Source organism: Pyrus communis, chromosome 10 (assembly GCF_041283825.1).
Source record: "Pyrus communis isolate YQ-2024b chromosome 10, ASM4128382v1, whole genome shotgun sequence".
Lineage (NCBI taxonomy): Eukaryota > Viridiplantae > Streptophyta > Magnoliopsida > Rosales > Rosaceae > Pyrus > Pyrus communis.
This window is the reverse complement of record NC_142574.1, coordinates 19,555,258-19,567,631: the sequence shown is the minus strand read 5'-3', so window position 1 is coordinate 19,567,631 and position 12,374 is coordinate 19,555,258. Positions and strand designations below refer to the sequence as shown.

Genomic DNA, 12,374 nt, shown 5'->3' with positions numbered 1-12,374 from the left:
GCTATTATGTGAAGTTCTTAGCAAACTTGATCAAGAGCATAAATTAGGCAATCGAACTAAGCAAACTTGATCTAGGTCATAAACCACGCAATCTAATTGAACTAAGAAAACTTGATCTAGGTCATAAATCCTAGTCTCCGCTAAAAGAGTAGCGTTTTAGTAATCAGAAGTGCCATGATATTTACATTGACAAATGTGAACTGTAAGAAAATATGATAAAAAAGCTTATGCTTAAAGATCCTGGAAAACCATACAAAGCACAAGCAATCGTGACCATTATTAACAGAGTAATTTCCAAGGGTGACATTTATGTTCTTCTCATGCCGCCACTCATACAGTGAGGCAACACGCTTTTAACAAAGCCAATGAAACTCAATCTAAAATGATCAACAGCAGAACAGCAAAACTTACAATTTCTTGTACTTCTGATAACCAAGGGAACTCAAAACCCTCTCTGCGATTTATTCTTCCCAAAGATAGCTTCCCAAACCCTCGGCGAAAATGGTGCCTTTTTGTCCAAAAACTCTTTAACAGCCTTCTCATTAACCAAATACCCCTTCTGCTTCAACTTCCCAATAACACTCTCAGCTTCTTCCATATCCTTCTCCTTACAAACCATATCAATCAGCCCCACAAAAGTAGTTACATTGGGCGAGTGACCGGCTTCCAACATTTCGCTACAAAATTCAACAGCATCCTCCAACATATTAGCCCGATACAACCCCTGTATCAACACAGTGTAACTAAAAGCATTGGGAACAATCCCATTGCTCTGCATCTTCCTGAAAATTCTCTTAGCATCTTCAAGTTTCTGCGCCTTGCAAAACCCATCAACCACCGCAGTGTATATAACAACCTCAGGAATCGTGCCCTTTTCACGCATCGACCCGAAAAGCTTCATAGCCTCCTGGACCAGCCCATCTTTGCAGAGCCCGTCAAGCATTGCCACGGCATTGGGAATGAGACCAGTCTCCTTCATCTTCTTGAATATCTGGTCCGCTTCTTCGGGCGGCTGTGGCGGCTCGGGAACTTCCTGAGGCTCCTCCCTCTTCGACTTGTCGAGACCCATCTTCAGCTTTTCGAGAAAGCTGCTGTCCTGCAATGGCGGAGAAGAAGGCCTCTCTCTCCTTTTCTCTGAAATGGGCGAGTTTTTGTTGAGAAACTGAAGATTGGAAGTTTGAGGATTTGATGGTCTTTGGCCTCTCAAGGGCCTATTGGGTATGGGCTCCGGCGGCTGTTGCTCCAGTGGTGCTTCCATTTCACCGCCACGATCGGCGGTGGTGCTAAAACGACGCAGCTTCATCGACAAGCTCGTTGATTGGCGAAGAGGGTTAGAAATGGTGGACAATATGTGCTTGGAAACCTGACCCTGAAACGATGGCATCGCCCCGATAAATTCTGATCGATAAAGTTACGAGCTTTGAGTTTCTGATTAGGGTTTAAGGGAGAGTTTAGGGTTTTGGGGTTTCAATTCGAACCGAAAGAGGAGAAAGAGGACTCTCTGATTGTGGCATATACGGCAAAGGATACATTGGTCATTTGAGAAGACAACGAGGGCAAATACGGAATTCGGACTTAACCCCTGCTTGAAATGGAGAGAGAGGTAAAACCAAGTCCAACAGATAAGGCTTTGGCCTTCTCCTTTGTTAATTCCTCACTGCCACTGCCTATGAATTTTCGGCGGCTGCCGGAACAACCGCAAAGTCTCTCCCTTTTTTGCCGTTCCCTTTTGCTGCAACAGATTGAATCATAGGTATGTGACTCTCACTCTGTCTGTATGTTTATATATACATGTATGTATATATTTGCCGAATTCAGAATAGAAATAAGCAATTCTGTGGTGGAGGGGAATTTGAACTCGAGTGCGAGAGGGCGGGCACACTGTCCTGGCCAACTGGCCTAACTGCGCATTTATAATCTGATAGTATTATTCTATGGCAGTGTTTAGGTTGTTAGTTTTTATGACTGCCCATTTACTGATTTTGTTAATTTTCATCATGGCCATCTGCTGAATGCGGTTTATTTACGTTATAAACACGTATTAAGTACAAACACTAAAACAACCCATCAGACGGTGTATTAGACTAATCAGATGGTGTAGTATACTCTTGAACTTGAAGAGGTGCTACAGCGGGCCACGACGACGGTATTTTCAGGTGTTCGTGTTAGTGTTTGTACTGTAGCCGGACCCACTATTGAATGTCGATGTTTACTTGTTACACCAGGAGGTTTCTGGGTTTATATGAACCTGTAAATGTAGCTTGGGCTTGATGTTTTCACACGTTCACTTTCAGGGGGATAATGGAAACCAGCACCACCCAAAATGGTGGTTCTAGTATCATGTGGTTCTTCAGGGATAAAGGTTTTGATGATAAGAGCATTCAAGATATGCTCAAAAAGTGCAAGCGCCTTGAGAACGCGCAAGCAGAAAGAGCCTCCGAGAATTGGGCTTATTTGAAGAGTATTGGCATTCAGGAGAGGAAGCTACCTTTTATTGTCTCAAAGTGCCCCAAGATACTTACTTTGGCTCTCCACGAGAAGCTCATCCCTACAGTTGAGTGCCTCACCACGCTTGGTACCAAACCCCGTGAAGTTGCGTCTGCCATTGCCAAATTCCCTCACATTCTGTCCCATAGCGTGGAAGAGAAGCTCTGTCCCCTTTTGGGATTCTTTGAGGCTCTGGGAATTCCTCAAAAGCAACTTGGCAAAATGATTTTGCTCAATCCAAGGCTCATCAGCTACAGTATTGAAGCAAAGCTTTCTGAAATCGTGAACTTTCTTGCTAATCTTGGCCTATCCAGAGAAGGAATGATTGGAAAAGTACTGGTAAAGAACCCATTTATCATGGGTTATAGCGTTGACAAAAGACTGCGCCCTACGGCAGAGTTTTTGAAATCAGTAGGTCTCACAGAGCAGGGTCTTCAGACAGTGGTAATGAACTTTCCGGAAGTGTTGTGTAGAGATGTGGACAAGATTCTGAGACCCAATTTCGAATTTCTAAAGAGAAGTGGATTTGAAGATGGACAGATAGCGGCTTTGGTGTCTGGTTATCCACCCATTCTGATCAAGAGCATCCACAACTCTTTAGAACCGAGAATCAGGTACTTGGTAGAGGTTATGGGTAGACGAATTGATGAAGTCGCTGATTATCCTGACTTCTTCCGCCATGGTCTGAAGAAAAGAGTGGAGCGGCGACACAAACTTTTGAAACAGACGACAACTGATTGTAGCTTGAGTGAAATGCTGGACTGTAATCAAAAGAAGTTCGTAACGAAGTTTGGTTTGGTTTGAAGAATAGGCTCAAGGTACTAGAGTTTCATTTTACTATCCTTCGATAATCGTTTTTCTTGTATTGTAGCTTAGTTTGGCATTGCAATTTCAATATATCAGGTGAATTGAACTTGTACATGGTTCAAGAATCTGGTGGTCATAGAATGACTTGGTCTTAAATACATTTCAATATATATGTCTTTCTTCTATCAAGTGCTATCTGTTAGAAGTTAGAACTTAGAATATTGTTTCATTTCTTCGTTTAGGAACTGAAAGATGAAATATTAGGCCATAGTTTGATTTCTGCACAACTAATGAAACTGGCGCTCCTCAATTAACAACTTTTTATGCAGCCTTGGCTGAAAATTACCTAATCTCACGGGTATAACACAATTGATGAAATTAATTGAGAGAGTTTAGGTTCTGAACGAACAATTAATGCTGTAATTTTACTGATTTCAGGTAGAATCTTTAAAAAAATTCTTAGCACAATTAGCACTCTCGTTAAACATAATATCATGAGGTATTCTAAACAACGGACTTACGTAAAAAACCTCCAATCTTAAGCAAGAGGAGACTATATACAGTAAGAAAACTCGCTATGGCTGGTTAACCCCACCTTCCTAGGAGCTTAATAACTAGTCAGGGGATGAGCTGAAGCCACTGCAATGCTATTACATTCAATGTTCTACTGTAACTTAGGAAGACACGGTAATGCTAGAAAGAATGATGTTAGAAAGTGTAATCTCGGTCTCAGTGCTGCTGTAGCCAGTAGCCACGGAAGGCCACGTGAAAGCGGGCTTGAATGGAGGTACACTAGGGGCCGGCATGGTTCCTGTTCCAGATATGATCTGGCAAACCCGCCTGTATTTGAGGCCTCTCACTAGCAATCAGAGGTGAACATGTCAACCCGAGAAGTAGAAGCTATTTGCTTCATCAAACACATAATCATTTTTTAGCCTCTCATCTATGGCTTCTTTGATATGCCCTTCTGAATGCAACATCCACACCCAATCGACCAATGAATACTGCTGGTGTTCATGAACAATCTTGATCCCAGGACTTCTACCACACACAATTTCAAGCACCACTGCCCCAAAACCGAACACTTCAGACTGGAGTAGCCTTCCCTGTGTGAAAGCACTCTGGAGCAACATAAGCCCATGGTGCCCGGGACCAGCTAGTTTAGTTCAGCACATGAGTTCCTTTCTTGATCCAAGGCTTGGGCAAGGCCAAACTCTCCCAGGCGAGCATTGACGTCTTTGCAAGCAAGGTGTTGCTGGCTTTAAGGTCGCAGTGCACCACTTTTTGATCATACTCATTTTACAGGTAATGCAATGCTGACACACACCAGCTAGGATCTTGCATCGGTGTTTCCAATTCAGTGTATTCTCATTATAAACTTCATGTAGGTGTTTATCGATGGTGTCATTTGGCATGAAATCGTACACTAGAAGAGGCTTCCCTTTCTCATAGCACCATCCTGTACGACAGTATTTGTATTAGAGTAATGAACATGGTTGTCTGTACCTATTGATCGAGCTGCATTTACAACAAAAAATTTAGGAAAGGCAGTTAAAACTTGAAAATTATATACCTACTAATAGGACAAGCTGTTTGTGGTGAAGGCAGTGAATTATGGTGAGCTCAGCCATGAAATCGTCTTTGCCCTTGATGTTGTCCCGAGAAAATTTCTTGACAGCAGTTTCTGCAGAGGTGTTGGTATTTGCATGATCTTTATCATGCAGAGATCCTCTGTAAACAATGCCGAATCCGCCTTGCCCCAGTCTCATGCTCTCATGGAAGTTCTTGGTAGCCTCCTGGAGCTCCTTGTACTTGAACTCCCTAGGCATCCCTGGCAACTTCTTCAGTGTCCCGTGGACATTGGACTCTTCGTTCCTGGTTCTTTTCCTTTTGTTCGCATACCCGAATCCCACCCAAACTGTAGAGAATAGTAGCAAAACCGTTATTGGGACACCAACCCCGACAGCATCTTCAACCAAGTCAAATCTTTTTTAGGGTGCATTTCCTCCACCTTCAGATCCCATTTCAAAACGCAGTTCAGCTGAAGCGCTGAGCTGCCTGTGGAACCAGCAAATCCGAAGCAGGACGCCTTTTTCAAGTACTGCCTCAAGTTTATTGTCTCCTTCAAAAGTGGTGTCTCAGGCTTCTTTGGCTGGTTAGTTTGAGAGTGTATAGCCAAGTACACTTCGACTGTGGACCTACCGTTGTATTCTACCCGCACGCTGTAGTTGGTGGGTATCTCCGGTGATATCTCAATGCCTAAAGGCTTGAGAGAAACAGTCTTGCCTGATCGTACAGAATTGATGTTGAGTCCAATGTGGTTGTCATCAGGATCGAAATTTTGCTTCTCCATGTCAAATTCAACAGCAACGAAGTGGCCTGTGGCTTGACAATCGGTGCTGGAATTCGCGAGGCCAAGCCACTGCCCCTGACTTTGTCCACGTACATGAATATCCAAACCTATAAGAAAAGCAAACCCCTCACGAGCGTCCCACTCTTTGTCACTGTAGATGATGATGAGGAAAGTTGAGTTGAAGGAGGCATGTCAGAAAGCCATAGTCTGTATTCGGTAAGTTCTATGGTACATGATCCGACAGACTTGTTTCATTATAGTTCTCGGTGTCTGGGGTTAACTGAAGCGCCCTACCATCAATGGAAGAATGTGGTGTAAAGTGGAAGGTAGTTTGGTCGTTGCAGAAGGCCTCAAGGAATTTCACCAGGAGACTAAGGAGGTTTAAAATTCCGAATTAAGGGAAATTTGGCATTCATTGCGGAACGAACAAGCCAGTTCTATATTTCAAAATGTTAAGCAAGCAAGATCAGAGTTGTAATTTAAGTGATTAAGAATATCAATTCCTCCATTCGAGGCTCTGTGTTTGATTCATGCTCCCCTATTATCACTTGAATGTAGGAGTTCTTTTTCTGTTATCTATGAAGTAAAAGATGCACCACTGGTAATAGAGTGAAGTGATCTTTTCCTTTCAACCTCCTTTTTTTAGTTCCGAAAATTAATATATTGGAATAAGAAAAGACAATCCATATTTTTTTCACAAATATAACGAAGTACGCAGATATGGAGGACACGTAGTCCCAATCATTCACACAGTACTTGGAATTCACATGAAATAAAGTAACAAATACAACACAACAACATCAAGAAACAGAAATACCAAACATGTACTTGTTTTCAATTTTCTGCACTCTCTACTTGGATATGAAACCGCCAATAGCGGCCCCTATCAGAGCGCTAGGATCTCCTAGTATGGCAGAGACAATGATGCGAACAGCGCCACCAGCTATCTCGCAACACTTTCTGACCTTCTCGCCTCTCCCTCCGCCGTGGTGGTTTTTCAGCGTCCCCTTAAGGCTCGGGATCCTAGTCTGCATTTCCCTAACCTTGTTCTTGTCCACATTCAGATACATGGCTTGCCAGCTCTCCACAAGCAACTCCTTCACACATGACACATGAAGATTATACGTCTTGCATTCCGACCTATAACACCAACCACGCCCCTTGCCTCCACACCGATGACAAGCGCTCGATAACTTGAGGTACAAGTGAAAGTTGCGCTCACCGTCATCCAGGACTTGTGGGAGGTTGGCACAACAGGGGTGCAGATCAAAACCGCACTTCCTGCAGTGGTACACAAACCCTACAACATCCTTCCTACACGCATCACACACTCTCCTCACAGCGCCCGGTGGTCTGTAAAGAAACTGAAACTCACATTTGTCGTAGAAGGGATGAGTGATGGTTGGAGGAGCCACAGCACATGCCTTGTGCAAATCAAACTCACATTGCTGGCACTTGTATTTGAGGCCAATTCCGGCTTCTTTGCACCCGTCGCAGTAGAACGGGACCTCGGTGTTTTCGATCTTGAGCTTGTGTTTTAGGTGGATGGGATGAGAGATTTCCTTGTCAATCTTCATGGCTTTTTTCCCTCAAAGTTTTCTTGGGTAAATCTCAAGTTTCTGAGTTAGGGATGCTTATATGGAGATTAAAAAGGAAGTTTCAACAGTCCCGTGGCTAAGGTAAAGATTCTTTGCTTAACTTTCAGAAGTGGAGAATAACAAATTGGTTACCTTGATCAAATAATTAGGTGAGGGGAGTTGGAACTTAGAGAGAGGAATCAAATAAAGCATTCCCTTTGGAATCTGATTCTGTGGATGGATGTTTTTTTGGCTATTGCCTGACATATGGGATTAAGATTAGCATTCCTAGTACTGGAGGTTATTGACTTAAAACCCTAACAATATTATTAGAAGAACACTCTTCGGCTCCTCATATGTAAAGAATTATTCATCCTTATCTGCAAACCACAGTCTAACACGTGTCCAAAAGTAACTCATTAACTTAAAATGACAAAAACCAGGGTTTATGCACACATGTCAAACAATGATTCTTCTATATGTGGATTCACTTGTATCTCTACACATTGTAAGATCCCACATCGACCAACGGAGAGGGGGTGATGTGTCTTATATGTACATGCTCCTCTCCCTATAGCACATGGCCTTTTGGAAACTCACTGGCTTCGGATTCCATTGGAACTCCAAAGTTAAACGAGTTTGGACGAGAGCAGTCCTAAGCGAGTTTGGACGAGAGCAGTCCTAGGATGGGTAACCCAGTGGGAAGTTCTCGTCTGAGTTCCTAGAAACAAAACCGTGAAAAAATGGTAAGTCTAAAGCGGACAAGGTGGAACCGGTTTGGGATGTGACAATTTACGATGATTTGCTATTATTTTTGTTAACAAACAATTTTGTGAGTTTAAGATTTAAAATGGTGCTTAATGAAGAATCAAAAACTTGTAAATGGTTTTTCACTTGAGGGATAATTCTAGAGTATCAAGGAAGGAATGCTTTTTTTTTCTTCAGAGACTAAAATTCATCTCAACTCCCCCAACAGGTGGAAATTAGTGTTTGGATTATTATTCTCTCTGTATCTCTTTGATAAATAAAGGAATTCAAAGCTTGTAAAAGCAGCAGTACGGATTTATTTGGAAGCTTCTTTATTTTTTTTATAAAGACAGAGCAATAAAAGCACATGAGATGGTTTTCTGCCTTTATCACAGGTGGCATGATCACTATGATTTCCAAATTTATGGATATTGTGAGATCTTTGAATAGTTGAAGCTGCCAAGTGTTGGATTGCATCTTTTTTTTGTAAAGTATTATTCCATGCTTCCTCTCCAAATCGAAGTTTTTGACTAGAGGACATTTCCTTGTTACTTGTAACAGGAAAAGTTGTGAATCGGGAAAATTGTAAGGAACGGATATGTATCAGTTAATCTTCTTAATCAAATTCTTGATTTTCAAGCATTAAATTACGAATTGTAATTTGAGACTTGTAATTTTTTAATTCAAAAATATGTTAACAAACGAAAGGAGAGTTATGAATCAAAACGATCTAATAATTCATTACAGGTTGTTGGTATACATGCCATAATTTCAAATAAATTTCTCAGGCTTGAAGATTAACTTGGAAGTAATCGTATCAAGGGTTGCCACTGCCAACTAAAGGCAGTACTGCACGGAAATCCTTCTTGTTTTACCTTTCACTTTCATTATTTGATTCCATATTCTCATTTTTCTTTTATCTTTTTCTTTGTTTTGTAAAACCCTGTAACAGTGACAGCGTAAAAAAAGAAAATGAAATTGCTAAAAATGGCCTATTTTCTTAATCTCAGAATTAAAATAGGATTTCTCGTATTAAAGATGAATTACGATTGACTTGATCCTTTTACAGTGTACGTAGACAGTTTAACTTGAAAGTTGATGCAGCCATAAGATTAAATAAAAGTAAATATTGTATCATGTCTCAGAGTTCGAGATAGAACATCGTTGGGATTTGGACTAGTTACAGATTGTACCATACTTATGATTTTGATTTATAACGTTGACGAGTTCACGAATATGGAGGAGGATTCTTTACCCTCCTAATCTTTTTATCCTTCCATGCCCTTCTATTTAAACGGTCACGATTAAGCCACGTCAACATCTTATATTAATTTTTTTATAGAGATAATAAGACAAAAAAATAATGTGTGAGAGGAAATAATGGAAGGATATAAGAATATGAGGGTAGAGAATCCTTCTCCCAAATATTTATTCCCTTGTTATTACTTACCTTGTGGCATGCATACACACTCACACAGGCTTATTGTTCTTCTGCTTTTTAAATATTTTTGTGGGCTTGCGTGTCTAAGCTTGTTTTTGGGTTTATCGTAAAGAAAAAGAAACTCTCTTAAAAATGAGACCCTTTATTGACTTACGAATCTCATGTTTTATGCACAATGTTTTATAATTGGCATGGAAGTTGAAATTAAACTGTAAGTGTCAGAGAGTCCATAAAGAGTTTTATTTTAAGAGTTTCCTTAACATTATTTTTTGTTGTATGCAGAAATTCTCTCTTGCACATGTTTTTTCAAGAATTGACGATTGTATTTATTAAAAAAAGTTGATTGGACGGTTTTTTATGAAGAATTTGGTTTGTGAGATTATTAAAAAGTTGAGTGTTTTCGTGTCCAGTTGTTTAAATAATTTGTTTGTGAGATATTTTTTTATTAAAGCCAAATAGTTTTTGTAGTAGAATGTGATGGGAAATAAACAAAAAAAGGGTAAAAATATTTAAAAAAAGATTTTTATTACAAATAGTGTGATCAATATAGTCTTTGAAAATAGGTGTCGCAAATCAATGTGGTCATTCCGTCACAATTCTGTCGAAATTTGTGATAACCTGTCCCAAATTTTACATTTTTATTAATTTTAGAAGCGTGAATTTATGAAAATGCTTTAGAGGCAAAGACTTTGACTTCCATTGATCATTGGTTAGAGTGACATATGACTTATTCTTTTAGCATATCCTCGTAATAGTTGTCACTACAAACGCATAGGCGAAAGCCGTTTGCGAGTCCGAATTATAACGGTATAATTACGGACGTTTGAAGTTGGTTATTTAAAAGTAGTTAAATTATTTGAACTCCCACCTTGTAGGAAGACTAACCAATCAGCCTTAAGTAAAGAGGAAAAAGAACCAATCAAATTAAAAGGAATGGAGGACCAGTGAGAAATCAGAAAAAAGGAAGAAAAGAAAAAAAAAAAAAAAAAAAAAAAAAAAAGCTTTTCCCGTGAGTTTCCGTCCGTACACCTCTGCGACCACCTATCTTCCAAGGCCGATTCCGGCCAACTCCGATGGAGTTTTTCGACACCACGACCACCATCTTGAAGCTCTCATTCTCCTCTACAAAAATCACCCAAGAACCACCTTGATTAACCATGATATGTGGCGGTTGGAGGCCACGAAAGTTGACGAAAATCAATAGTGCTCCGGCCACTCTTTTCGATTTTCCGGCAAATCGGCAAAGCGTTGGCCAATGCCACCACTTGGACTTTGTAGCCCATCATCCCAGGAGCAAAACCCAACCAACTTTGACCCCGTTGGACCACCGTAGACGACGAATCCACGTCGGGAAGTTTTAGGCACCAACCGGCTTTGTGGGAAAAATTGATCATCTTCCGTCCACTTTTGGACTTCATGGCAGGTATGAAAGTTGCTCCACTCACTGAGATCTTCATTTCTGTGAAGTTTGAGAATTTTTGGAAATAGTTAGATTTTCCGGCGAGTCGGGACGGACGACCGCCACCCACGGCGGCGCGTGGCCAGTGGGCCGCCAATGCTATTTTTAGGCTATGTCGAATGTCTTGAATTTAGTCTTGATATTTAAATGATGTAGGTTGATCGTTGGAACCTAAATTCTCTACGATATGTTAATAGGTATTTATATGAATCGACGATCCAACCGTTGGATCATCACCAAACTTTGTTATATTGTAGTACATAATATTTGAAGAATTTAGGAACTTACAGATTGGGAATCTGAAGTACAGATCTTTCTGAATTGGATTTGTAAATTCATAAAATAAAACATTAATCGCTAATCAGTTTTGGGAATTGGTGAGGATTCAACCGTTGGATCGTAATAAAATTTTAATATGTTATTCTAGAAGCATAATGTGGATCTTTGGAAGTTACGGATTGGAAATCTAATATACGGATCTTCCGAATCGAGTTATACAGAGTTGTAGGCCCTACCGTCGATCTTTGATCGACAGTTGACTTTTGGTCAATGGGTCTCAAATTATTCTTGAAGGTCCTTGAGGATATGTTTTATGTAAATTATGTATTCTATTGGTAAAAACTTTGAGATGTGATTTGATAATTGGTCACAGGCAATGATAGATCGTGATGTCTCGATGTGCGTGCAAGATAATCATAGCGTGGACTCCAGGTGAGTGGGCCTTTTTTCTTTTATAAGCATATAATTGATAGTTCCACAAGCACTTCTATAGTGATCTATACTTGTTACCTACAATTAATCATTTCGAACTACGAATGGCTTGATCCCTGTTTAGGGTACGTAGGCAGTCTAACGAGACGTTAGATGCAACCATATAATAAATGAGATTAAATAATTGAGATAATAGCCTTGTTTAGTGAATTGAGCAATGTGAGGGACACTGGTGGGAAGTGTGAGATTTAGTTTTATGATTTGGTGATTAATGTTGATCATAAATCAATGCGTGAAGAATCAAGAAATTGAAGTAAGGAAAGGTAAGTAATGATAGTTAATGTAACTAGGGTCTAATTGGGCTTAGCACTGATGATTACTCTTAAAAGTAAATAGTTTGGGAGTAAGGTGTTATTGATTGTACATGTTACACCGTATTATATATTTTGGGAATATCATGAAATGTTTGGGTTTAAATTGCATCATGGCATATTCATATGGATATTACTTGAACCTAACTATTGTGAATGCTTTGAAGTGCTATATGACGCCGCGGACGCCCAGGTAAGCTTCAGGTGAGTACATGTTGATGTTAGTGATGGTAGTGAGTATGATTGTGCTGAGATATATTATAGCTCATAAACCTGCACCCCGGTGTTAGTGCTCCCGCCCGTGGCCAGGGCACAGTCCTTCACGTGATGTTCACCTCCTGCACCTAACGCTCACCTTGGATTCAAGGTAGGTGCACAGTCCTGTCGTACAGACCACTTTAGGTGGTTCCGACTCGTAGGT

General features: G+C 40.4%; 3 protein-coding genes and 1 pseudogene across 4 annotated transcripts; 1 reads left to right on the top strand and 3 right to left on the bottom strand.

The window, feature by feature from the left end:
* Nucleotides 1-255: 255 nt before the first annotated feature.
* LOC137728761 (Pentatricopeptide repeat (PPR) superfamily protein) lies at nt 256-1,384 on the bottom strand. The gene has a single exon (XM_068467518.2). It carries the CDS (start codon nt 1,382-1,384, stop codon nt 443-445), a length of 942 nt encoding a protein of 313 aa, XP_068323619.2. The 3' UTR covers nt 256-442.
* A 917-nt stretch (nt 1,385-2,301) lies between these two features.
* PDE191 (Mitochondrial transcription termination factor family protein) lies at nt 2,302-3,483 on the top strand. Its single transcript, XM_088677699.1, has one exon. It carries the CDS (start codon nt 2,302-2,304, stop codon nt 3,289-3,291), a length of 990 nt encoding a protein of 329 aa, XP_088533825.1. The 3' UTR covers nt 3,292-3,483.
* A 129-nt stretch (nt 3,484-3,612) lies between these two features.
* LOC137728312 (putative L-type lectin-domain containing receptor kinase S.5) lies at nt 3,613-5,839 on the bottom strand (annotated as a pseudogene). Its single transcript, XR_015952450.1, has 2 exons — nt 4,868-5,839; nt 3,613-4,753 (listed from the first exon to the last, which is right to left on the bottom strand). The product of XR_015952450.1 is annotated as a putative L-type lectin-domain containing receptor kinase S.5 (transcript).
* A 478-nt stretch (nt 5,840-6,317) lies between these two features.
* On the bottom strand, nt 6,318-10,406 carry LOC137729997 (protein VACUOLELESS GAMETOPHYTES). Its single transcript, XM_088677700.1, has one exon. The coding sequence runs from the start codon at nt 7,222-7,224 to the stop codon at nt 6,499-6,501; it is 726 nt and encodes a 241-aa protein (XP_088533826.1). The 5' UTR covers nt 7,225-10,406; the 3' UTR covers nt 6,318-6,498.
* Nucleotides 10,407-12,374: the final 1,968 nt, after the last annotated feature.